The 25,994-nt window shown below is 35.3% G+C and overlaps 1 protein-coding gene across 1 annotated transcript in view; it reads left to right on the top strand.

Annotated features, from left to right (window-relative positions):
- The first annotated feature begins 2,536 nt into the window (after window positions 1-2,536).
- Window positions 2,537-25,994, top strand: part of LOC134854878 (filamin-A-like) — a 76,742-nt gene continuing 53,284 nt past the window's right edge. Inside the window, exons 1-18 of the mRNA XM_063871237.1 lie at window positions 2,537-2,604; window positions 4,073-4,274; window positions 7,288-7,444; window positions 8,047-8,251; window positions 9,219-9,391; window positions 9,759-9,980; window positions 10,317-10,642; window positions 11,063-11,419; window positions 12,820-12,942; window positions 14,300-14,542; window positions 14,788-14,986; window positions 19,108-19,280; window positions 19,570-19,711; window positions 20,395-20,550; window positions 21,212-21,375; window positions 21,881-21,989; window positions 23,107-23,217; window positions 23,453-23,638. Of these exons, the coding sequence (XP_063727307.1) occupies window positions 4,089-4,274; window positions 7,288-7,444; window positions 8,047-8,251; window positions 9,219-9,391; window positions 9,759-9,980; window positions 10,317-10,642; window positions 11,063-11,419; window positions 12,820-12,942; window positions 14,300-14,542; window positions 14,788-14,986; window positions 19,108-19,280; window positions 19,570-19,711; window positions 20,395-20,550; window positions 21,212-21,375; window positions 21,881-21,989; window positions 23,107-23,217; window positions 23,453-23,638 (3,232 nt within the window). The 5' untranslated portion in view covers window positions 2,537-2,604; window positions 4,073-4,088. The remainder of the gene's footprint in view (window positions 2,605-4,072; window positions 4,275-7,287; window positions 7,445-8,046; window positions 8,252-9,218; window positions 9,392-9,758; window positions 9,981-10,316; window positions 10,643-11,062; window positions 11,420-12,819; window positions 12,943-14,299; window positions 14,543-14,787; window positions 14,987-19,107; window positions 19,281-19,569; window positions 19,712-20,394; window positions 20,551-21,211; window positions 21,376-21,880; window positions 21,990-23,106; window positions 23,218-23,452; window positions 23,639-25,994) is intronic.

The raw sequence follows: 25,994 nt of genomic DNA, 5'->3' as shown, positions 1-25,994 counted from the left end.
GTAATTTTTTATTAATTCGCCATCTTGGCGAGCTGCATTTTCAGCATCAATTCTATGTTTGAATTGATCTCGTCCGTCAGTGAATCTGTTTAGGAAGAGATCTTTGAGTTGTGCCCATGTGGTAGCATTGGTTACATTATCATTGAACCATTCAAGAGATGTATCAGTTAACAATGATCCGAATAGGGATCGTTGTCTGCTATCATAGCTGCGTCGTGCATCATTATCAGCAGGTCTTTGACCTAGTGAGAAAAGAATTTTGTTTTCAACTGAATTCCAAAATGCTGTAGCATTTTGGTTCGGATCGTTTCCCGAAAATGTCATTAAAGACAAGTTGGGATGGGATATTGGGGTATCAGCCATTTTATATTTAGTTTAGAACTTAAAAAAGAAAGATAGAAAGGTTTATAAATTTGTTTAGAAAACTTAAATTTCCGATTTGGAAATTTATTACTTCTCTTTATTTGTAAGAGAAATTTCAACAATTCTCCAGTTTGAGAATTGGAATTTTTGCTTTTTATCTCTTTTTGAGACTTTAGCAATTTTTGCGAATTTTTAGAAGGTGAGCCTCACTGGTCGCACCAATTTATTACGCTAGCAATACTATAGACGTCGGACAAAACGCTTGCTAGGAATAAAGGGTCCTTTCTACTTTCTATCTTAGAAAGTAAATCTAAAATTCGCTGAGAACTATTTTATTAAAAAAAGAAGTTAGTATGAATTTACAGCAAGTTGCCTTTTGACTCAATATCTATTTTAACGGTGAGATTAGAGATATTTTTTAGAGATTGGTTGGGGTGGTAGAAGAGAGTGGTGTTGGTGTTAGAAGAGATATTGTTGGAATGAATTCCCGTAGTTTTGAGCTTCTATTTATACTCAGATTGGGAAATCACGCCACTTTTCGTATCAAATGAGAAGTTTCTTTTAACTTCGTATTCTTTATTCGTACATTCGTATTTTACGAGAAGAAGGTTTCGTATGCTCGTATTTTACGAGAGGAATCGTTAATATTCGTATTGAATGAGAATAGTCGTTTCAATTCTCAATGCTTAAAACGTTATACGAATTATTCCAATAGCATTTCCCTTCCTTTTGCAAGGGAATAAAAACATATTTCTTTTGGTGGTGGCGGCGGCGTCACATTTTGTTAACGCAATAAAATAATTCATGTTTCTGTTTCTATTTGAAATCAGAACAAGAGGAGTTTATTTTATTCACCTATTTTCTCTTTTTGCTACAATTGTACGTTGGTTAAAGTTTCAATGGATTTTTACTAGATGCCGACTAAACCATTTGTGTTTTAAACTATACAAGTCAAGGTTAAATAATGCGGTTGAAACATGTGGAGCTTCATTTCATTTTGCTGCTCTCCGGATTGTGGTGCTCGACTTTCCATGATATTTTTTCAGTGCACTGAATCACGCACAATTTTTTTCCATTTTTATCTTAACACGATTTTTGTAGTATTCCAGTCTTTCGAGAATAATGAAACAGTTTACTAATTAGTGGTGTTAAAAAATTGACAATTTGATAAAGAAAGTCTGAAATGATTTGTCCAAATTTCCAAATAACTCATCGCCAGAAGCAAATCATCAGTTTTTAATACTTTCAAAAATATATATCTCAGCAGTTTTTCAAAAGCTCTCCTCAAAATTTGCAGAGTGCAATAAACTCACACGAATTTTTTCTGGAAAACGTGTCGCTTGCAACCAAATTTTTATTTTTATGCTTAATTATTCTTTTTTAAGCAAACCAAAGCCAAAATAAAAGTAAAGTCCTATTTGTTCCGAATGTTCCTTAGTACCAAAATCAATTAAAAAAATCAATCAATTGGGCGAGCATAGATGTATTTAAATAGGCCGAACATGTTAATTCTGCTCTATACCATTTTTGCTCATACCTCAGCAGGCAAACGGACTTGCTCAATCGGTTTTAAGCTCGTAATAGGCAGTTTCACAAAACTGCTGTGACGAACCGAAAATTGTTTGATGTACTACATTTTTGCATTTTGGGTTGTAAGGAATTGAAATAGAACTTTGTAACGACTTTCGAAGAAAGTAAAGAACATTTATGCTCGGTGTGGTTTTTTATTCAGACAAATTTTCGAAAGAATTTGTCTCTCGGGGTAAACACCCCGGGTTCAAAAAAAAGCTCGTCATTAAATTTCACACGAGGCCAACCTGGGTATTCTGATATTTTAACAGATTCCTCATCAAGAACGCTCTCTTTGTTGTTCTTTTGTTTTCGGTTTCTTCGATCGCTCCGACAAAGTTTTCACTTTTTTAAAGACTTCTCTGGATTCCACAGACTTACACACATTTAAAATTTGTGCACAGTTTGGCTTGGTAATGACTTAGGACTAGCATTTTCTTGTTGTATAAAATTATGTGGCTAGCGTTTTGTGCCTATCCAGTGCACAGTTTGGCTTGGTAATGACTTAGGACTAGCATTTTCTTGTTGTATAAAATTGTGTGGCTAGCGTTTCATCCTAATGTGAAAGTTATTGATTTTTTTCAGTTCCGCTTTTAGTTTTTATCATAAGGAAAAACCAATAAATTGTGTGGCAAGAACCTCTCAGATAAAATGCATTTGGAAATTCGCCAAGTAAGTTAATTTTGAAACTTCACACATCATCATATCAAAAATTTGAAATTCGTTGTGCACGGCTTAAAATCTTCTTTTTTAAACGTTTTGCTACCTGTGTTTTTTGTCAGGCTTTATATTCATCTTACTAACTTAAACAACAAAAATTTGGCTTCATACATAACAAATTTCTGTTTTTTCTTATTTTTGTGCAAAAACACTGTGCCTGGACTACTTTATAGACAGAAATTCCAACTTTGTATGCAATTTTTTTTCGATAATTCATTGTTTGTACCTAGGAAGGATTTTGCGACTAAAAAGAAGAACTATAAATGTTTTTCCTGTTTTCAATTTTGTTTTTGAAAAAAAAGTGGCAATTTTCATTGAATGAAATTAAATGACTAGCATTATCAAGTGAACAAATGTGTCAGCATTTTTTTTTTGATTTTTTGTCTATTTTCAAACGAATGATGTATTCGGTGAGCTAATCTCGTAAGCTTTGTGTTCTCAGAACGGTCGTGCTCTCCACTAAACTATCCTGTTTTTATGTTAGCAGTTAAACGAGTCTAAATAAACTGCTGTCAATTTATGCTGAAAGTGTAACGCGTAGTATTTACGCATGGCGAATTATCCAGCGCTACAGAATTGTTCCATTATGAATTAAATTGAGCTTAGTGGTTATTTTAATTTCATACAAGTCCCTAGTTTTAATAGTGAAACTTGATTTTAATAATTTTCATAGTTTGTCAATATTTCAGTAACCAGAAAATATTCGAGACCAGTTAATGGGCAGTCGGAACATCCTAGATTTTGCATTGTTACGAGCAGCCTTGCTTTAAATTGATTTAAAATATGGTCGTCGGTTTTGATTTTTTCAAAATTTTTTGGCCCCTTGAGGCAAAATTTTCTTAGACCATTTATTACAAAAGACCCAGGTCTTTTTACGGTAGCTGTTTTTACGAAAACTGAAAAACTTCAAAACTCTCTACCAACCAATGCCATTCAAACTACCCAAGACCGATTATGTTTTTATTGCTTAACTCTTTCGAGTATTTGAGTACTGAATTTTGATTGGCTGACCAACTTTTCGGGAATTCGGTCCTTCTGGCATGAGAATCCCACTTACTTTTGCTTACTTCGTCCAAATGATCAAATTATGACAATGAAAACTACTCAAATCTGATTCGTTGAAGTTAAGAACATTATTGAGACTCATTTTGAACAACGCTTTCAATCAGTGACTGATTCGCTGTTGAATTATTTTGAGCGGATTAAATAAAAAAACCAGATAAGTACATTTTTTAAGGATATTGGGTGAGACACGAGAGTAAATCTTCGAACCAAAATACCTTACTCCAGATATACCAAGTTAAGATCTTCCACCTCAGCATTCAATTCACATTAAACTTTTTAAGCGTTACATGTAAATTGCTCAATTATGATTGGCCGAAAATTCAGGAACAAATATTTAAGGATATTTTTGTTTAAGGACTCTTAAGGATATTATGAATGAGACAAGATCGATTGAGGCGCGAGGGTTCAACCAGCCCTCTGGCGACGACAGGTGGATCTCAATCCAGAAGAAGACATTCACCAACTGGGTCAATGAACAGCTGAAGAGCAGTGGGAACAAAGTCAGTGATTTGGCCACCGACTTCTCAGACGGATACAAATTAGTCATCCTCATGGAGGTGAGTGTGTGGGCCAGAAAAATTTTCGGATCAAGTTAAAATCCTCTTCCCTAAAAAAGACCGAAACAAAATCTCGTTTGCCGTTTCAAGTTTTGTTAACCGAAGTTTTTAAAAATCAAATTAAGTGCTGATTCTTTAATTTTAAAAGTTTGCCGGTTGTTTAATTAAGCTAAAATAAAGTTAAGTATCCTCAACTAATAAGTTTTTGAAAATAATTAAAACTTTTGGTTAAATTATTGTCCGACTGAATGAAAAAAATAATAAAAGCAATGAGTGCATGCTTTTATCTTTGCATGTTAATTGCTACGCCCTGGGGTAATCGATTATGGCAGAAGGACCGAATTACAGAAATATGAATTAGTTAACCAATCAGAAGTAAGTGTTTAAATAATGTGGTCTGTAACAGGGCAACCTCGTATTCGTACTCGCCAGTAAACGACAAACAAGACTGCTCGTATCAGGGCGGAGCCCTGAATGTTGCGACTGCCTTTTAAGGTCTATGGAGCAGTAATAACATGAAAAAAAGTGAACATTTTTTTCTAATTTGAGATTTATTTAGTGAAAATCATCCCCCACACGCCATATACAGTACAAAGTCATAAATTTTGCTCGTAGTAATATATTAATTATGGCAAATAAGCTTCCTCAACCAATTTGGAACGATTTCCAAGACGAATTAAATCTCCGCTTACGTCACGTGTTATTTGTCCCAAATTGGCCAAAATTGCAATCTTTAAACCCCCATTAATTTACAAAACATGATCACAGGTAAAGTATCTTTTCAAGTTTAAGCTCAGGACAAAAATACCTTTTGAGTGATATTTTAAAAAATCCGTCAAAAATGGCTAGTTAAAAAGTCGAAATTTGTCTGAAGAAAAAAACCCATCCTGAGCACAAATATTCCGTTACTTTCGTTACGAAAATCGGAACAAAAATACACAATTCTAATCCGTCGAAAAGTAAACACAACGGAAGAGAAAATGAACTCATGAGAAATTTACGAATTGAAAACTAAGAAATATCTAAAGATAAAGGCTATACGAGGCGATTGAGTCATCGCTTTCTTGGAGATTTCGGATTGTGGTTTTTTGAGACCACAAAAGAGTATTTGACTGAATTTTGAAAATAAAAAATTAAAAAAGGCAAAATCAATATCGAGAAAGCAGAAAAATAATACGAATTTGGTCTAGACGGTGAAAAACCACTTAACTCTGGTGGAATTTTGAGTTGTCAATTCGAAAAAAAAAATTTTAATAAGAGAGAGAAATCAACCGAGATAAAATCAATATCGAGAAAAGTCGACGAATTGGACGAGTTGGTCAAAACAACGAAACTGGCCGAGAAAGTCGGAAAAAGTGAAAATTGATCTAAAAGGTGTATGCAAACAGGTATGCTTTGGGTCGAACACGGTCGAGATGGTCGAAACAAATCTTGCATGAGTCGAGCACAGCAGAGCACTTTTTTTGTGTTTGAATATAGTAAAAACATACCCGAATTCTGTCAGGACAGTCGAATCACTCCGAATTTTGTTCGAGACGGTTGAAACAAAAAGTAAGGACCTCGACCCGGTTTTGTAATCATTTAACGGATTTTTTTTTATTTCCAAAACGTTTTAAGTTAATCTATGCATTTTAAAAGTATTGATTAAACTTTCACCATGGGGTATATGTACTTAAACGTTGCGAAATATTGTAAACATCCAGCATTAAAAAATAAACGCGGGAGTCTAACTACGTTTAAACACTTTACTCAATTTCAGTAAATCAGTTGCTGTTCTTATTTGAATTCTGGCTTCTCATGTTTCGAGAATTAGAAATTTGAGTTGTTTAAATGAAAAAAATACCATGAAATTGCCCTGGTTGACCAAATACGTTCGTTAGGCGACAATTCGTAACATTAGATTAAGCGGGGAACACTGATTCACGCACAGTATTCCTCTCGTTCCGGATGTAAGCGCACCGGAGCGAAGCGGAGCAAGCTTATTCTACTTGCCAATGCCTTATTACGAATTGTCGCCTGATACGAATTGTCGCCCTACCGAAAATGCTAAACAGTTTTCATAAATGGAAAAATCGAATTCATACACTTTTCATGAAATTTTATGAGTATAAAAATTTGCATGTGAGGTTAATGATCAGTGATTTTTTATATTTGGAAACAACTAAAATTTTTCCAAAAACCAAAAAAGTTGATTTTTTTAAAAGTTTGATTTTTTTTCTAAAATTTTTGGGTTGTGTTTGTGACCGAGCACAAGTGACAAAGACCTTCGTTTACTCATAACTAGAGTCATCAAAGGCATCTAAATTCATCAAAGTTTGGCCGGTCTTGCAATTAAAATGCATGGGAAGCGGCATAACTTGCTTTGGAGTTGTCGCACACAAATCTTTCAATATATATTTTTGTCTTTTCAAGACTACGTTATGCACATAAAAAAAACTAAATTTTGCAAGCAAAAACTAAATTTTGAAAAAAAATAATAAGAATTTCAGGCAATTATGAAACTAGTTAATGAAAATTGTATGATTGGCATTTTTCTGGAAAACAGTTTTCTTTTTTATTCATGACGATATACCGACTTTTATGCCAAAACAAAAAAGTTCTTAGAAAACTCAATGACGCCAGTTTAGTACAATGTATGAAATATAAGATCTCTTTAATAATACCCCTTTTTCCCTCGGGCACCTAGCAACGAATATCCCCACAATAATTGAATAAATCATTGGTTAAGCCTATGAGAATTTTATACCTGGTAACGAATATCCCTTTTTTGCAAAAGGGGAATATAGTTAGAGAGATCCGAAATTTGTATGTTTCGTATTTTTTCGTAGACGCAGTTTATGGAATTGTATGATTAGCCTTTTGGTCTATAAAGGTCAACCTCGGTGACCTGGTTTGAGAGAAAGAGAGAGAGAGAGAGAGAGAGAGAGAGAGAAAGAGAGAGAGAGAGAGAGAGAGAGAGAGAGAGAAAGAGAGAGAGAGAGAGGGTAAGCAAGGAGCTGCTTGTTTCTTGTAGGCTTTGACCTCTGAAGACGGATGTCAGTGGAAGAAGGTGTTGGGTCCCTTCAGTAACCGGAAGCCCAACAAGACACAACTGAGGGTACACCAGATGGAAACAGTCGAGTTCGCTCTCAACATCATGAAGTTCGAGAAGCTAGACCTCACCAATATAGGCAAGTGTTTTATTTGATCGGATCTACTAAACAATTTCCACCCTTTATCATGAAGGGGGGCTTGTTAGTAGTTTCAGTTAGTCGAACTTTTGACCAATCATAACGCAGCAAAATAAGAACTCTCAATAAAAAGCTCTAGTGCTAATTTACTGTTCTATTTAGAGGCGTAGAGATTCTTGAGTACATACTATGGGGGAGGGGGGGGGGCAGATTGTTAAGGGGAAGATTTATTTGATCTCCTCGATACCCGTTTAAGCAAAAAATGCAAACTTTTGTCAGCTTTTTTAGATGAAAAGAAAATAGTTGATTCGAAAATAGAAAAAAAATCAATTCTTTATTCATTTAATTCAGATAAAATTAAAATAGTCAAAAAACAACAAACAACATAGCTTTCTGCTTCACTCCTTCACTCTAGGAAAATCAATTTAACAAACCCTTCACCCTCGACTACATGGCATCGTATTTGGACCCCAATTATTTCGACAAACTGAATGGTCAAAAGGCATAGATTGGTGACCAATTCCCTCCCCTATTGCGTAAAAGGGGCTTGAGTATTAATTCTGAAAGGGATCTTTTTCATATTGAACGGCGTTTCGTTCCAGGCGCTTCTGACATTGTGGACCAGAATCTGAAGTTGATTCTGGGAGTGGTGTGGAAATTGATTCTCAAGTTCCAGATCGGGAGCTCTGGTCGAGGTCCCCAGGGCAAGACGAAGAGAAATCTGCTGGACTTGGTCAACACCCTTTTGCCCGATTTGGGGGGTGTGAAGAACTTCTCGTCCGACTGGAACTCGGGAGTAGCTCTCAGGTGAACAGAAAAACAGGTCACATGTTCAAATAAAGATTTGATAGATTTAAACAATATATTGCAATTACAACGACACCAAAAATTGCTTCAAAAGCTTCCGTTTTGCGTCATATAGTCTGAAAACAGAAGGGGACTTTGAATTTGGGTGTATTTTGTTATTTTTTTAATCGATCAAACACTATAATGACAACAATCGGACAAACAAATAATGACAAAAAATTAAATCATCCTATTCATAGATATTTATTTCATACACAGTTTTGGATAAGACAGAAAACAACCTTGCATGCTCAATACGAACTCAACCTAAGTGAAATTGAACTTCAAGCGACCGCATTAATAAATTAATGAATAATGGCAGCGCAATTCTTCGAGAGCCACGTTGGTTTTTTTTCCTGCTTTTATGTCAAATGTTTTCTATTTGGTTTACACAGTGGCGTGTGCAGAAATTTTTCCAGGGGGGGGGGGGGGCAGTTTTTCGAAAATTTTGAAAATTTTACGGACCTTTTTTTAGGTCGATCAATTTGGTTTTCCGAGCTCTCCAAAAATATTATAAGGACCCTATTTTGTCAAAAAAAATTTTGCGCCGCAGGCAACGTTTTCAAAAAACACTTTTTTAAGGCACTTTTTGTAAAGTTTTTACCAAAAAAATTGCGTTTTTTCGGCGCGCGCTCCCCCCTCAAAATTAATTATTTTGGCGCCTTTAGAAAAATTTTGAGGTTAGTCAGCCGAAAATGGATGTCGTAAGGTTGTACCAAAGGGAAACCCTTTGGAAAAATTTTACGACCAGAATTGAGGAGGGGGGGGGGGGAGGGGAGAAGCGGTTGCTTCCCGCTCCCCCCCCCCTCGGCACGCTACTGGGTTTACATTCAACTGTTTGAAAATTCTCTTTTAATTTCTTTAATCAACAAATTGTCGTTTATTTTAAATTAACCGTTTTTGAAATTTTGGTTTTTTGTTTAAACAGTGCTTTGTGCAACTACTGTGATCCTTCGATGTTTCCCGACTGGCGAGAAATGAATGATAGCGACAAGTTGAGTAATTGCAGACAAGCCATCCAGCAGGCACAGTCCAGACTAAAAGTGCCCCAACTGATCACTCCAGAGGACATGGCATCATCAGAACTGGACGACCAGAGTGGTAAATATGATATCAAGAGAAGAGCCTCTTCAGGCTTCAGTTTTTATAGGTCCAGTTAAATCTCCAGATTACCCTAAAGGTCCAGATAGACCTCAAGATTACCCTAAAGGCCATTAGAATTCGAAACTATTCTGAAGGCCCAGTAAAACACTAGAAGTTTTTAAGGCATCCTGCAAGATCTCAATAATCCTTAAAATTTTGAGGACCTCATATTCAAAAGCATAAATCCTTATGAGAATGTTCTAGAAAACCTTCAGATTCGTATTGATTCTCGATTTTGAACTTTTGTTTTTAATTTAACTTCTTGTATCTCGGAACGTTGACTTACTCTGCAGAGTCTCAATTCTGAGAAATGTTCTATTTCCAGGAATGACGTATATCTCCTACTTCCTGGCTGATGACGGTCCAGTCAGTGCCTCCCTTCTCAAGTGGGTCCAGACTAAGATTCCAGACCAGAGGGTGAAGAACTTCGGGAGTGACTGGCGAACCGGGATTACACTCTGTGCTCTGAACAATGCAGTGTTTCCTGGAAGTTGTCCAGACTACCAGTCGATGGACGCCAGGGATAAAGTGAACAACAGTCAAAAAGGTGAGTCAACATTTTCCCAGTTTTTTATTAGGTAGATATATAGTAGTTTATCTCACAAACTGTTTGAAATCTGACGAAATATTTATATTAATTCCTCTAATCAATTTCTAAAACTCTAAGTAAGTAAAACTTCATTAATTAGAGGTAGCTGAAATTTTAATTTTGAGAGGAACGCGCCGAAAAAAACGCTCTTTTTTGGTAAACGCGTAATAAAAACTCAAAAATATAACTTTTTAAAAATATATATATAACTTGTTTCAAATGTTCTATGCAATTTGTTGAGCTTGAATAATCAGAGAGCTTCTATGTAAACTTGTCACAATTTTTTAAATTTAGCGATTGCTCTTTGCTCCAAAAACGGAATCGAGAGTGTTCTAATAGCACAAGAACTGAGCGCCGACGAGCCAAGCACAGTCGCAATTATGAACCAAGTCGCTAAATTCCAGCACGTTAAACCTCCTCAAACAAAATCTGGGGGACGAGACAGGGATTCGAACCCCCTTCCTCAGCAGCAGAGCCGGCCTCATTTAACTCACCAGAATGAACTGGCCAATGGGGGAGTAGAAGAGGAGCCATTGGTTAAAGTGCGACAGGCGGCAGCCAATCAGAACTCAGCACTGCAAAGCGCACCCCCGCCCAGACAGTTTTCAAACAACTACTCAGTAAGCGCTTAGTTTTTAATAAATGTTTGAGAATATTTCGAAAATGTGATTCCATATACAGTTTATCGTCTTCCGATCAAGAGGTTGGTTGTTCGAATCTCACGTAGATCCAAAATTTTCCATCTGTAAGTTTGGTTCTAGGACCAGAAAATTAAATAGATAAAAGGGGCTAAAATGATTCATTTAAGACTTTATGTCCTATAAATTTGCAAATTATTGGTATTTTCAAAAATTAATAGGATTTTTTGTCATATAAATCAGCAAGTTATTATCAATAGCTGATTTGCAGATAAAATGGGTTTTGGGATTCTATTTTCCTCAAGACTTTCTTCTTATTACAAAATCAGAATATTTACTTGAATGTTAAATCTCTTTCTGGTGACGGGATATGTTCTGTATGTGTTTTCAACTTCTTTCCAGTTTTCCCCGTCGAACAGTGGTGGTGGTATGATACATTCCGGTAACACTTCAAACAACAACAACAACTACCAACAAGTCGACAAACCGACTCCCTCTCACGCTTTCACTTCGCCTCCACCGAAAGAATTTTCGTCTTCGTTTGACGAACCCGATAACGAAGTATCTTCTATGAACACTCAAGACAATAACTTGTATTCGGGTAATAAGTCTCCGATTATGAGTCATAGAAATACCGGGAGACAAGTAAGTAATGCAAATAGTTACAGCACTAAGAAGTTTGTGTCGGCAATTAATTCGCCGGGTTCGCTTGTGTCACCGGGTGTTCCGCAACAGTTTGCTGACAACGAACGTGAAATGGTAAGTCGATAGCGAAGTAGTATATAAGTAATTACAAAGGACCGGATGTAAGAGAGCGAACACTACTATCCACACCAGGGGCGGATCTAGGATTTTCTCGAGGGGGGGGGCGGATTTTCAAAAAATTGTCCAAAATTTTGACGACCTTTTTTTTTTTAGGTCGACCAAATTGATTTTTCGAGCTCTCCCAAAGCACTGTTTTGCCTCTACTTTGGCAAAATTTTCTGCGCCGCAGGCAAATTTTTGAAAAAACAGTCAGAAAAGCCGTTTTCGGGCAATTTTTGAAAAATTTTGACAAAAAAATCGCGTTTTTTTGGCGCGCGCTCCCCCTCAAAGTTAGTATATATTGGCGCCTTTAGAAAAATTTAGGGTCGGTCGGCCAAAAATGGATTTCTGAAAAAGTATCAAATTCCCTAAATCCGCCCCTGATCCACACCCTTCATGACTTCGACCCCTGACCCTTCAAATTTTTGGTCTAAGCCTTCCAAAAACTGGTCTAAGAGGTCAATTTTGTCAAGTTTTAAAAATTTGTCGCCGAGCAAAAAAAAATTAGCGAATCAAAACGTTTTTAAAATCTCCGGGAAAGCTTGAAATATCAATGTATTCATCCTATAAAAATATATTCTTTTGCAAGTTTTTTGCCAATTTTCCTCAACTTAACGACCTCCCCTTTTTTCAGAAAGGGTGGGAGGAGATTGTTAAGTAGACGAAGTTAGTCGAATTTTCGACCAATCAGAATGCAGCAAAATTCGAATTCTCAATAGAAGCTCTATTGCTAATTTATTGTACTTATTTATATGGGTGGAGATTCTTTAGTAGGTACCAAAGGGGGGTGGGGTGGGAGGGGGAGATTGTTAAGTAGATTCGAGTCTAGTTTTGCGAATTATATCCAAACTGATGTCATTGAACACTTGTCTTTTATCGACCTCGTTTTCACTAGTGAATTAAGCTGCGTTGATAAGTATTCGAAACTTTTACCACTCTCTCGGAATTTTTGTTCCCAGTATTTTTCTTCTTAGATTATCTTAGCAGAAGAAAATTAGATCAAAGAACGAGAAGATATTAGTCTGTATCTGATGAAAAAACTCATCTGATATGGTGGCCGAAACAAAATCTATAAAACCAAAAGTTTGTAGATTGATGTTAGAATTTCTTAAACTCAAATCATAGATTAATTGACAATGTTTCGGTAAATAAAAGGTGAGCTGATTCTAAAAAATGCCCACATTATTAAAAAATGATGAAAAACAATTTTTACCAATTCTAATTATTTTTACTTTCTTGTCTAAAGTTATTTGTCTAACTTTGGTTTTGGTTTAATCACGTTAACTTTTATCTGAAGCGTATATTGATATCGGTATAAATACTGGTGTGAAAATTTGATTTTTTTTATTTTTCAGGACAAGAGTAGCAACAGCTACACTTCTCAGTTGAATTCGGCCACTCTGGAACTGGACTCGAGGACTACGGGGGGCTACAGATCCCCCAAGGGAAACTGTCCAGCCGTGTTCATCGGAGACATGGTCAGAATGTACACTAACTAATCATAAATATGTAGTTATAACTAACAACAGAACCAAAAAACATAAAGTTCCTCATTAAACTAGTTTTTTCTCTGTTTCCGAATGTAGCCCGTCTAAGTTCGGATCTTAGCGTACTCATATACCAGCTAATTAGTTTTTGACTTTTTCTCGATAACTTCGCTTCGATTGAATTGAACTAAACTAACCAATTTGTGATAATAAATAATTATGGTAGTTTTCATAGTTAAAATAAATAATGAATAGCGTGGGAATAAGGGTTAGTTGGGTGATAACCCGACAGTACCGCTCGATTCTGGTTGATATTTCCCCCCTAAAAGCCTCAGATCATAGATTAATTTACAATGTTTCAGTAAACAAAAAGTGAGATAAGTCATCTTTTTTGTCAAATTTTGTCATTTTTTTAAGCGAGGCCAGCAAGCTTTTTTGGAAGATATAGACCAATCGTATTTCTTTGGCACCTCTTTAAACAAGTATAAATTTGGGAAGAGAATCAAAAGAACAGCAATCTAACCTTCTGAAAAATTTCAAAAACGCTGCTTATGTTTTATTGTTGTAGGATTTGGGCAAAGTTCTGAAAAAGTTCAATTGACCTGTCTAAAAAAGAGACATACAAATTTTTGTCAGCTTTTGTAAGCAAAATTCTGCGACATCACTGTAAATTTTACTGAAAATACATAAAACAAGTCTTTGAATTTTTTCAAAACTCAATTTCATTTTTTCTTTATTATTGTTCCGACTTTCGATATGAAAGTAACGGAATATTTGTGCTCGGGGTGGGTTTTTTTTTCTTCAGAAAGTTTCGACTTTTTAACTAGCCATTTTTTACGGATTTTTTTATATCATTCAAAAGGTATTGTTGTCCTGAGCTTAAATTTGAAAAAAATATATTTCACCTGTGATCATTTTTCGTAAAATTATGAGGGTTTAAAGGTTGCCATTTTGGCCATTTTGACCAATTTGGGACAATTAACGCGCGATATAATTCGAGCTATTGCGTAAGCGGAGATTTAATCCGTCCTAGAAGTTGTTCCAAATTGGTTGAACGACGCTTATTTGCCGTAATTGATTTGTTACAGGGAAAGAAATCTATTCTTTTGTACTTTATATGGCGTGTGGGGTGATGATTTTCTTAAAAAATTTCAAATTTTAGAAGAAAAAAATTCATTTTATTTTATTTCATTAAATTTTTTAATGTTATTACTGCTCCATAACCCTTAAAAGGCAGTCGGAACATTCAGGGCTTCGCCCTGGTACGAGTAGTCTTGTTTTTTTTTTAAATTGAAAATAACTTACTGTTGGCTTAATAATTGAAATTTTCTAAACTGAAATGATTCAGGTAAAATTCAATCTGTCTTTACCTGCCCGTACTGATTTGAAAGACATCGCGATCTCAGTCGATTCTCCGAGCGGAACAAAACAACAATCTCCAGTGGACAACATAACGAGGCAAGGGGCAAACAAAGCAGTTGTTTCTGTCTCCCCAAATGAAACAGGAGACCATTTTGTGATCTGCTCAATAAGGAACAAACCAGTTCGAGGGACGCCGTTTGAGATGTTTGTTTTGCCTACCAAAGATCAGGTAAATCTTCGAAATTTTTAAATGCGCCTAAAAATTGCTTTATTTCGACACATGATTGAAAAAAGCTATTAACTACTGGAGCTATAAACTAATTCACCCGTATGTGGCAGTTTCTATTATAACCCCCTCCCCCCACCCAGTCTAATTGCAAAAAGTATCAGTGTTAGGCTAAGCTCCACACAAAGGTTTGGCTGTAAATCGCAGATGGCATAATATTTTTTTTTTTTAAAAACTTTTTTTTCCAGATAATTCTGCAGCAGAGTGAGAGCGCGACAGTTGTGAACACAAGAGTGGAGTATGTCGTGGACTGTGGGTGTTCAGTGGGGGACATGATCTCGTTCAGATGTGTGGGCCCAGACAACAACCCACTCAACTGCACCCAACAGCACAACAATGCAACAAACTCTGCTCTGCAGAAATTCTCCTTCACGCCCAAGCTACTAGGTAAAAGGGCTGGAGAAATTTGTCTTTAAACTGCAAATGCAAATAGGTGACCAAATAATTGCCACTAATTGAGTGATTAATTAGCCTAATTGTCATGATAAACTTATTAAATATGAGAAATGGGTTCCCCCTTTTTAACTCTAAACAACTTAACACCCTACAATTTCACTCCCTACTTTTTGTTGCCTTAGCAATATAACATCGCTACATTTTAAAACAATTTCTATGACTTAACACCGTTTTAATCCAAAATGAAAAGAAAACTTACTTCAAAGGGGATTTCGGTAACCATCGAAGAATTAAACGAGAGAAATTTTTGCCATTTAAAGACAGACAAATTTGCGCTACTTAATTTGCTAAAGTTTTGAATAGAAATGACCTTGCAAATGATTTCAATGAAACGTTTCAAACCAAAATGAAATTGCCTTGCCAATATTTTCAATGAATCATTCCAAAATGAACCAAAAACAAGCAATAGTTCAATGAACTTCAAAAGCCCGCAAACAATTAGACGTCCTTTGACTAATATGGCCTGATTTTCTAGACATTTTCAGCCGGTATAGAAATTTAAAAAAGGTTTAACCAATGCCAAAAGCTTTAAAATCATTATTTTTAGAATCATTCTCGAACTTAAACTTATGACCTGATCGATTTGTCAGCTTTTTTTGAACTGTTGGCACATAAACGCAAAGCTAAAGGGTTTGCCAGCCCGTAGTCCCAACCTAGCATCCCGAAAATAAGGGCGATTGTCCTGGGAGTAAATTGCTAAGGCACGAGTCATGAATCGTTGGTAATTGGCAAAACCGCACTGGCAACTGCAACAGTCGGGGTAAATCTCTCGCTGAGATCTTTTATATGCTTTATGACATTTCGGGCCTCCGATTTTCCCGCTGAAATGTCGTGATTATGCTCTCCACGCGTCTCGATAAATTTGTTATTTTCAGTAATGGCAGTTGCTCAACATTTATGTGTTTGATATTTTGAGCAAATCCAGTTTTCTGTAAACTTATTTTTTCGCTTGAAATAAAATTCATGGCCGGACGCTATAAGAATTGGCTTGTTTTTAGATGAAACTGTGAACTCGAAAGAAGACTCAATCATAACGTGTTTATTGTATTTGCGTTTGTTTATCACTTGAGTAAAGTATAAAGTGACTGTCAGAATTTAATTTTTGTCAGAATTTTTACGGCAAATTGTTTTGAATTAGCACAAGCAGCTTTTTTAGTAATCATAAAGGTTTAGCGAAAAGTCTAATTGAAAATAAATTACAAACCTGTAGATAAGAGTCTTAAGTAAATTGGGAAGCCTCCTTTTAGCATGTATAACTAAGATAAACCAAGTTTTTCATTATGGTGCGCGTGTTAATTGCAGGATTAATTTTGGTGTGATAAGAGTTAAGATAAGGAATTCATAAAGCATTAATTTTAATAGTGAAGTGACTAGGTGTTAAAATGTACTGTGTTAAACTGGAAAATAGGAGTTATATTGTTGTCGATTTAAATTGTTTAGTAGTGAAATGACTAAGTTTTAAAATGTACGGTGTTAAATTGTATGTCATTAAATTGTAGGACACCGAGAAATGAACGCTTAGAAACAGTCGCGTTTGATGCTGCAATCTTCATAGTTATATTTCATTTCTTTTCATGGAGTGAGAAGAGGTTCTTCGATAATAGTTTTGTCTTTCTTCTGATTGTACAAAAAACAGACTTCAAGAGTGAGCCACCAGTAATTGCTCTTATGTCTTCAAACCATCATCTAACCATTTCAACCAACTTTTGTTATAACGTTCAAGATTTTTTTGAAAAAAAAAACGATAGTTTAAGAGGGAAGATATTAATCTGCATAGATTTGAACATTGACTTTTCAGTAGCGTCAACTCTAAAATCTGACAACAACAATCTAAAATCTGACTTCACATTCAGAACTCAAAAAAATGAGAAACCCGAGAAACAAAACAACCCCGTAAGATCACTGTTTGTCTGGAGATTTTACTGCAACTTAAACACTACATTGCACCATGACTAAACATATTTAGGCTCTTTTTCCTTTTCACCCCACCAGCAAATTTTTACATGTAAATTTGTTGACCACATTGTCCGATTGTTATGAAAATTTACATACAGACCAATAAGGCCATGACAAACATATTTGGTCTTCATACTCAACCTCGTAAAACCACTCGTTACACTAATAAGTTGAAACTGGCGTGAGGTGGGGGGGGGGGGGGGGAAGGAAAAAGAGCCCATTTTTGTCTTAGGACTGGAACACGAGCAAAAACATCACTTCCTAATCATCGGACATAATTGGACAACGGGAAATCAATATAAAAAAATGTTTCGATAAAAATATCAGAAGCAGACAAAAAACGCAATAAAAAATCAAAATAATGGTTAAAGTTGGCTTCATTAAGCATGCAAAACAAAAGAAAATTGCTAATCGAGAAAGCAAAAGGGCAATTTTTTGATAGCAAAGCAAAATCGGCCAGGAACATTTTTGAGATTATGGACAATTTTAACTGTAAGAATGAACAGGTAACAAAAGTCAAAGTCTGCATGGAAATATTTACCTTTTTTCTAAAATTGTAATGAGTTTAGTAGAACTTTTTGTTTACTGGAAATTTAATATACAAAAAAAAATTATGAGCAAATAATTTTTTTATTGCCCAAATAGTGAAACAATTTACAACTAAAAAACGCCTTTTTGAAAAAAGTAATTCTGTTTATTATGATATTGTGAACTACTGTTTCAGAAAAAACTGCCGGTCATGCGTCAACCTCTCGCCAAAATTTGCAGTGAGATTTTACATCAAGATTTTTTCCGAATAACTAAAAACCTAATAGATTCAGATTTTTGGAAAACACAATAAAAATAGAATGAAAGAGTTTGGGTTACGGCCTAAGAGATCCTGTGTTTATGCTGTGAATGAGTTCATAGTTTTCATGAGATATTTTTTGAAAAAAAACTTTATGGAACTGTTTGTTTCATTGATCTGAAGCACTTCATTTGATGCAGTTGATCATGAATGTGTTTTAAAAACTGCATTACCACGAAATTGATGAAACAAACTTAGTTCTTAGAAAAAATTTTTAGTGATTGCAAACAAATTTTGAGCATTGGAGTGAATTTTAATCCGTGAAACCAATAAGATTTGGTGAAACAAATGGTTTTTGGGGCCTTTCTTTTTTTGAGGTATATTAAGTATATTTCTGATGCATGCATAAGCTCAAGAGTAGTTTTTTTGCTGATGCTAATAAATCTGAATTCCGTGGTAACCTTACTGTTGCAATTCTGTGGACTTTTTTGGAGTTGTAATAATATAAAGTTGGCTTAGCAAAAAAAATCTTTGCACAGAGGAGAAAAATCGGACCATAATTTGCTTGACTTAACAAAATTGTCTATTCAATTTTTCATCCAAGCGTCAGCTAAAGGTTTATTTTTTAGATATAACGAAAACGAAAACCGCCACAATAAATTTTATTTTTAAATGTCGATTGCAATCATTTTGATCTGATTTTCCTCATGTTCATTCAATTCAATGTCAATTGGTTTCAATTGATTGGAGTTTTTTTTCTGGAAACTTACTGTTTTGTTTTTGCTTAAATCAAATGAGTAATTCAGAAATTGAATTTTTGAAACCTTTTGTGGACTTGCTGCAGAATTCTTATGCCGGTGAACTTTAAATTGCAATGTTTCACATACGTCGACTTTGATCAAAAGTAGACGTTGCTAAAACAATAAGCTATCAACAATTAATTGATAAATGACAAAGATGACGAAACCAGAAAAATTTTGTCTGACAAGCAAATAAAACAACTGAACGAAATGAGCAGAAAATAGAAAAGGCAGATAGAAATAATTTACCTCATAATTTCGATTTTTGGATTTTTAATTTGTTTTTTTTTTGTTATTTCTGTCTGCTTTTTACTGTCTACCACTTCATTTATTTATTTTTGCCATTTCATTGCTGCCTTTTACTGCCTGCCTTCTTTTTATTTATTTTTTTTCGGAAGTCAGAGCAGGATTGATCCAGATTTACGTGGCCCTCTCTATCAATGCTCTTAAGTCCTGTGATGTATTAAAAACTGTTTGAAATTTGGCCAGAAAACTATTTTTATGTTCAGGTCACTATAACATTTCGGCTCTGTTCAATGGAGAGAACGTGATGAACAGCCCCTCTCTTCACACTGTGTTCAACCCCAACAAAGTCCACATTTCCGGCATCAAAGACGTCAACGTCGGACAGACAATCACAATCGCTCTCGATCTCCGAGAGGCGGGACCAGGAGAACCAGAAGTCATTTTTTATTATTTTTGATTTATATATATTTTTTAAACTATTTTTTGCTTCATAATTTTTTTTTTGGTTTTGCTTCATAATTTTTTGAATTAGTTTTTGCTTTATATATATTTTTGACTTCGTTATGAGCATTAAAAAATTTCTTTTTGATGCTTCATAAAAAACAGTGCCAAAAATACGGTTTATGATTTTTGTTGGAAATGTTTGTGCAAAAGTCGGTCAAGGTTCATTTCAGTCAAACTTTTATCAATGCGCCAGAACTTACTTTGAAAAATGTCTTTTGCAGGTGAACATAGTTCAAAATGTGATGCAGCAGAAAGTGTCTCTGAAAAGTGGACCCCAAATGGGCCAGTACATTGGCATGTTTAAGACAGCCAACACTGGACCCCATCTGGCCTATGTGTATCTTCACAACGCACTCGTCAATGGTTAGTCAACTTCTATGAGTTATGAAGTTAAGGGATCTCTTTTAACTGCCCCCACTTTTGCAAAGGGTGAAGAAGATTCGTTTCTAAGTACAAAATTCACTTATACTAAATCATTGAATTAGTTTACTATAGGGGCAATTCGTTACTAGGTACCAAAGGGGGGATAGTTAAAGAGAACCAAGTTAAATTCTAATCGCAACATTGAACAGTTTTAATCGTTCTAATTAAAAAGTTTTAATCATCATTTATTGGAAAACTGCATTCTAGGAACCACGATTTTTTTGGATGGGCTTTGAGAGTTTTTTTGCTGAAGATTAAACATCTGTTTCTGGTGGAGTCTAGGTTATGGGTAGAAAACACTGCCCAGAAAACGAAAAAAAATGAGAAAAAGGTTGAAAGGAGAATAAAAAGAAGTGTGTACATTTAATAATTGTTCTTACCTGTTTTAACTGTAGGTCGATCCATTGGATCTAAGACGTAAAATATCTTTTGTTCTCCACTTAATGAGACACCTGAAAACTGGCCGTGTTATGGCCGTGCTAATGTTCTCTCATACGATTCAGATTTGCTTTTGTAAACTTATATGTATTTATATGTAACTAAATATCGTGTAGAAACTATTTATTTGTTTGGAGTAAAATGGCTGAAAATTACTTTTAACCAAGGTTATGATTACTAACTAGGTCGTCCGATTGAGTTCAACGTCGGCTCAGGTGGGGCCCTGATCAAGTGTTATGGAATGGGACTGCAGAAGGGGGTTGAGGATGTGGAGAGTTCGTTCACAGTGGACGCATCCAAGGCATACAAACAGTTAGACAATCTTCAGGTCACTGTCGAAGGTCAGTCAAAAGGTCAAACTCCATTTATCTCATTGAAGAAAGAACAAAAAATGACAGGGTTAAAGTAAACGCCAAATTTTATACTTCATAAACTATTTGTGGATAAGCAGGGTCGAATAGGCGAAGCGCATTGAATGTGTAGATCTTACAGTCGAAAGCAAGATAGTTTTCTTGTCGTCAAGTGCAAAAAAGACTTTTCAGTTTATTTTTTTGAATAATCGGCAAAGTTTGAGTTGTATGCGTTGAAAGCAAGTTAACTCAAAACTCAATGATTGTGAAAAAGGTACTGTGAGAACATGGAAAATTAGGAAAACTAGAATTACTGGAGTAGAACTAAATCTTCGCAGCTTAATTTGAATTATGAAAATTAAACTATCATAACCCTTCTCGCTTTCTTTACTTGTTCAAAGTTTTAATAAAACTAAAAAATTGTGAGCCGGTTTTTCTCGATATCGATTTTAAAAAAATTCAATATTGTTTAAATCATGACTGAAAGGGCTTTATATAAAAATAGCGAATAAATTTATCACCTGACCCATTCATATGATTATTTGGGTTACCTGATTTTTCGTGAAAAACAAAAAAACTAAAAAAGAACTAAAACATAACTGAAAACAAAACTCTTCAGCATTCTTAATAGTCGAACAATATTTTTTATCAGGAGCCAACTCGTTGGCTAAGTGTTCAGTGCAACGCAATGACAACAACACCTTCACGGCAACATACCGTCCGGTTGAGGTCGGGTTCTATGAGGTATCTGTTCACGCAGACGGGGAAGCAGTCACCGGAAGTCCATACAAGGTCAAGGTTATCAACCCCAGAAAGGTAGGTGGAACGCGCCCAAAATCATAATAGCATAGGATCCATAAAACGCCTGCGGTCGAAGTTCCCGTGAGGCAACAATTTGTAACAGGTGGCTATTCGTAACAGTATATTAAGCGGGGAACACTGATTTACGCGCAGTATTCCTCTCGTGCAGGATGCAAGCCAAGCGAAGCAAGCGGATTCTACTTGCCAATGCCTTATTACGAACTGTCGCCTGTTACGAACTGTCGCCTGTTACGAATTGTCGCCTGTTACGAATTGTCGCCTGTTACGAATTGTCGCCTGTTACGAATTGTCACCCTACAGATGTTCCTCGGGATAAAATCAACAAATGAGAAAGTCTTCCTAGGATAAAATCTCCCATAAAAAGTTGCTTTATAATTATCTCTATCTAAAGTATGTCTTTATCTGGAAAGGTTTGGAAGTGATTCTCGAAGAATTATTTAATTAAGTCGTTCGAGTTATTTAAAAACAAAGCCATTGATTTTGGCTTTTGTACTTTCAGGTCAAGTGTACGCAGCTGTATGAGTCATTCATGGACAGTGATGGCCAGGTGAAGCTGGAGTTGAACAAGAGGTTCTCGCTCTCTTTCGACACATCCAATGCAGGCCCTGGTTAGTCTGAAAAACCAGACGGATCTTATTTTTGACAAGTTAAGAACACATCAAAACTGCATATTTCTTTTTCTTTATAAAGTGATAAGCTTTGGTCGCCTCGTCAAAACAATATTCTGTCCCTGAGCTCCTCAGCTGTAACTCCTTGTTCACATATTCACCTTAAAGCTGTCTGATTACTTAATATTTTGAGGGACCACTGAAAAGTAACTGTATATTAGACCTGCATAATAGTGGAAATTCGGTTTAATAAATTTAATAGCGATTTTAAAAATATTCATGCAATCACGTGATGCGCTTCATTGTGTAGCTACCTTTTTGGGCGCTCTAAAAGGATTTCTGTAGAGATTGACAGTTTTTCCAGGTTCCATAGGGAGGTTTGAGCCTAACCGGATTGACAAAAATACTAGTAGAAGCAGTAACCGCTAAGTGAACAAGTTCAAGTTTCACATTTGAACCGAACAAGGGGGGCTACGACTAGCGAGTTTCTGAAGATTATACAAACAAATTCCAATTTTTTTTTCAATTTTAAACCAATTTTGTCAAATTCATGTTTAAATCGGCTAATTTAAGTGTATATCGTCAGGAAATTGGCTTTCGTACCACTAAAATGGTCCAGTTTATTGAGCAAAGTTCTTTGTTGATCTAAAAAGCTACTATTTTTTTTTATTTTTTTGTTCTTCAGCAATTGTATTTAGTGTTTGTTAATTTCGCTCTCATCCTTTTAATTTTAAGTTTATTCGAATTTATTTGAGCTTAGGGCAGCATCCTGCAATCCAAATGGATTCGTTCGCTGTCCTCTTCGAGTTGATAAAAATGTGTTTAAATTATTTTTGGTTAATATGTCTTTTTGTAACAACGAAAAGTTATTTCTTCTTCTTCTACTAGCATACGATTTCACACTTGTGTTTCACACGTCTAAACAATTGTCGGATAAATCTACCATTTCCTCGTTGCTCGTTGTATAAAATCATATGACTTGCTTTTTCTTTTATGGAGGTCAACCCAGGTAGTTGTGCATTTTTTTTTGTTATAAATTGATGTTTCATTATGGTTGTTTACGTAATTTTGGTGTTTTGTTACTTTGTTGTTATGTAATGTTTCGTTGCGTGTTTAGGCGATTTTGGGGCTAAAGTGAGTGGACCTAGTGGGAATTTGGTTCCATGTAGTCTGGAGAAGGACAAACTACTCAGCCTCCACACTGTCAACTTCATGCCCAAGTCCAGAGGTAAGCAACCCGATTGATCGCCAGATCTGGTGTTTATCCGATGTTTATAAGATGTTTATCTGGTAAGATCTTGCTAACAACTTGCAAACTTATGTTCACTTGCAGGACCGTTCAAGTTTATTTTGAAAAAAAATGATCAAGCGTTTTAATTGTTTGAAAGTTTCTGCCATTTGGGCTCTCTGTCATGAGACTAGCACCCATCTCATAAATTCAAATCGCTCCTTTTGAACACTAGGTCGTTACGAGATCAACTTGACCCTGGATGAACTTCCCATTCCCCGTTCGCCCCTGATTGGAGTGACCAGGGATAACTCAGTGAAGAACATAGGGGAAATTACGTGCAGCGGGAGGGGGCTAGAAAACCCCCGAGTGAAAGAGGAGACTATGTTCACAATCGACACTTCCCAGGCACTAGTCCCAGGTCAGATATTTTGGAAGGTGCATTGGATCTTTTCAACTTTCCACCCAAATTTCAAATTTCCTTTTTTGGTGTTCTTTTTTGTGTTATTTTGGTTCAATGCGTCATGTTACAGTAGAAAGTATGAAGAACAAATTTGTTCACAATAGTTATTTTGTTCACCCAACTTTTCATCATGTTAATGTAAGTTTTTCAAAGTTGAAGTTCAAATTGGGGGAGGGGAGTTGAAAAGAGCCGATGCATTAAGTATAGACATACCAAATTAGCTTCACTTAAAAGAGTTGTCTATATCATTGTTGTAGTTTTCATTTATGGGTTATCTTCACAAATTGCAACCTCACAGGCGCTAATTGCTACATACGAACACTCTTTTTCTTAAGAATTATTATTATAACTGAAAACCTTTGAAAGTGATAAGAGTTTCAGAACTTTTCTAATAAGATTCTTACAACTTTTTACAAAATTAGGCTGTAATTTTTTTTTCATAAAACAGGGATTTTTTAAAATTAGGAAAGTGTGAGATAGTGGTTTTTCGGTATAAGAAAGTTGTAAGCTTGAAATATTTTTTATAGAACGTCGAGTTTCTCGTGGGCATCCATCAGTTGCTCTGAAGTGCAGTAAATAATTAGACAACCTTTATTTTTCATACGTGACAAAAAGTAGATAAACACTATATTAACCAATCAGAAGCGAAGACAGCAAGCAAACTTAGCAAATTATTAATTAAAAAAAGTATATTTCCTAAGGTTGCTTCCTGTTCTCGATTCTGTTTGGATAATATAGTAGTTGTCTACTTTATAACGTGTCTACTTTATGACTTGTCTACATGCCCTGAACGACCACAAGCAAACTTATTTTATCAGCCATTCAGTGCAAAATTTGGATACCAGACAAAACAAAGTTTCACCGGATGTTAGAAGAGTTTTATCTGTTTGTCAAAAATTTACTAAAAGATCAAAAAAAATTGTTTTACATGTTGAGGAGGAAGCATTAAGAACTTCTAAGAAAATTTAATCTAATATAAAAAAATTATTAGAATTATTAAATATTATAAAGTTTTCCGCTCAGAAACGTTTGAAAACGGACCCTTTGGTGACTAGTATACGTTCTCTCAGGCTTCTCTCATGCTTCAAGCAGTGATATAGTTGTTGCCAATATCGTATACTAGTCTACAAACTTGTGAGCCTGATAAAAATTTATTATTATGGTTGTTGTTCCGATTTTCAAAAAAATAAACTACTGAATATTTATGCTTGGGGTGTTTTTTTATTCAGTCAATGTTCGGCTATCGTAATTATAGTTTTTGACAACAAATTTTTATGCCGCATTGGAGATTGATTCACTAAAATCAAATATAAAAGGATATTTTTCCCCGATCATTCTTTGCAAAGTTCTGGTAGTTTGAAAATTGCCAACTTGGTCATGCTGTGGACTAATTTGTCCGCCCTTTGAAGATTTTATTCATATTGGTGAAATCGTACCGCGAATTATTTATGCGTGGCAAATTATCCCGCACAAGAAAATTGTTCCGAATTGAATTGAGGATAGCTAAATGGTCATATTACTTTCGTACAACACAAATTTTGTACTTGATCTTTGATTTTGTCCAAATTTTATAGTTTTCAATTTTTCCCAAAAACTATTCGATATGGATTAAGGGGTAGGTGGAGCATTCAATGTTTTGCCCTGGTATTGAAACGGTCTTTTTAGCAGTTCATCAACTCTAAAATTATCGAAATTATATTTATTTGTTTGAGTTACAATAATTTTAATATTAAACAAGACTGCTCGTATCAGGGCGAAGCCCTGAATGTTCTGACTGCCTATTAAGTTTTATGGAGCAGTGATAACCAAAAAAATTTAAAAAGTAATAAAACAAAATGAAATTTTTTTTTTTTAATTTGAATTTTTTTTAAAATAAAAATCATCTCCCCACACGCCATATAAAGTACAAAAGGATAGATTTCGCTACTTGTAACAAATCAATTTTGTCAAATAAGCTTCGTTAAACCAATTTGGAACAATTTCTAAGACGGATTAACTCTCTGCTTACGCGTTAATAGCGCGAAATATACCGCGCTAATTGTCCCAAATTGGCCAAAATGGCAATCTTTAAACCCCCATAACTTTACGAAAAACGACCACAGGTGAAATATCTTTTCAAATTTGAGCTCAAGACAACAATACCTTTCGAATGATATAAAAAATTTCGTCAAAAATGGCTGGTTAAAAGTCGAAATTTGTCTGAAGAAAAAAAAAAACCCACCCCGAGCGCAAATATTCGTATCGAAAGTCGGAACAAAAAGCAAAGCAGTGCTGCGCCTTCTTCTTGGAAAGGAATGACCAGAAACAACACAAA

Source organism: Symsagittifera roscoffensis, chromosome 9 (genome assembly GCF_963678635.1).
Source record: "Symsagittifera roscoffensis chromosome 9, txSymRosc1.1, whole genome shotgun sequence".
Taxonomy (NCBI): Eukaryota; Metazoa; Xenacoelomorpha; order Acoela; family Convolutidae; genus Symsagittifera; species Symsagittifera roscoffensis.
The sequence above is the reverse complement of the archived record's forward strand: the minus strand, read 5'-3'. Positions and strand labels throughout refer to the sequence as shown.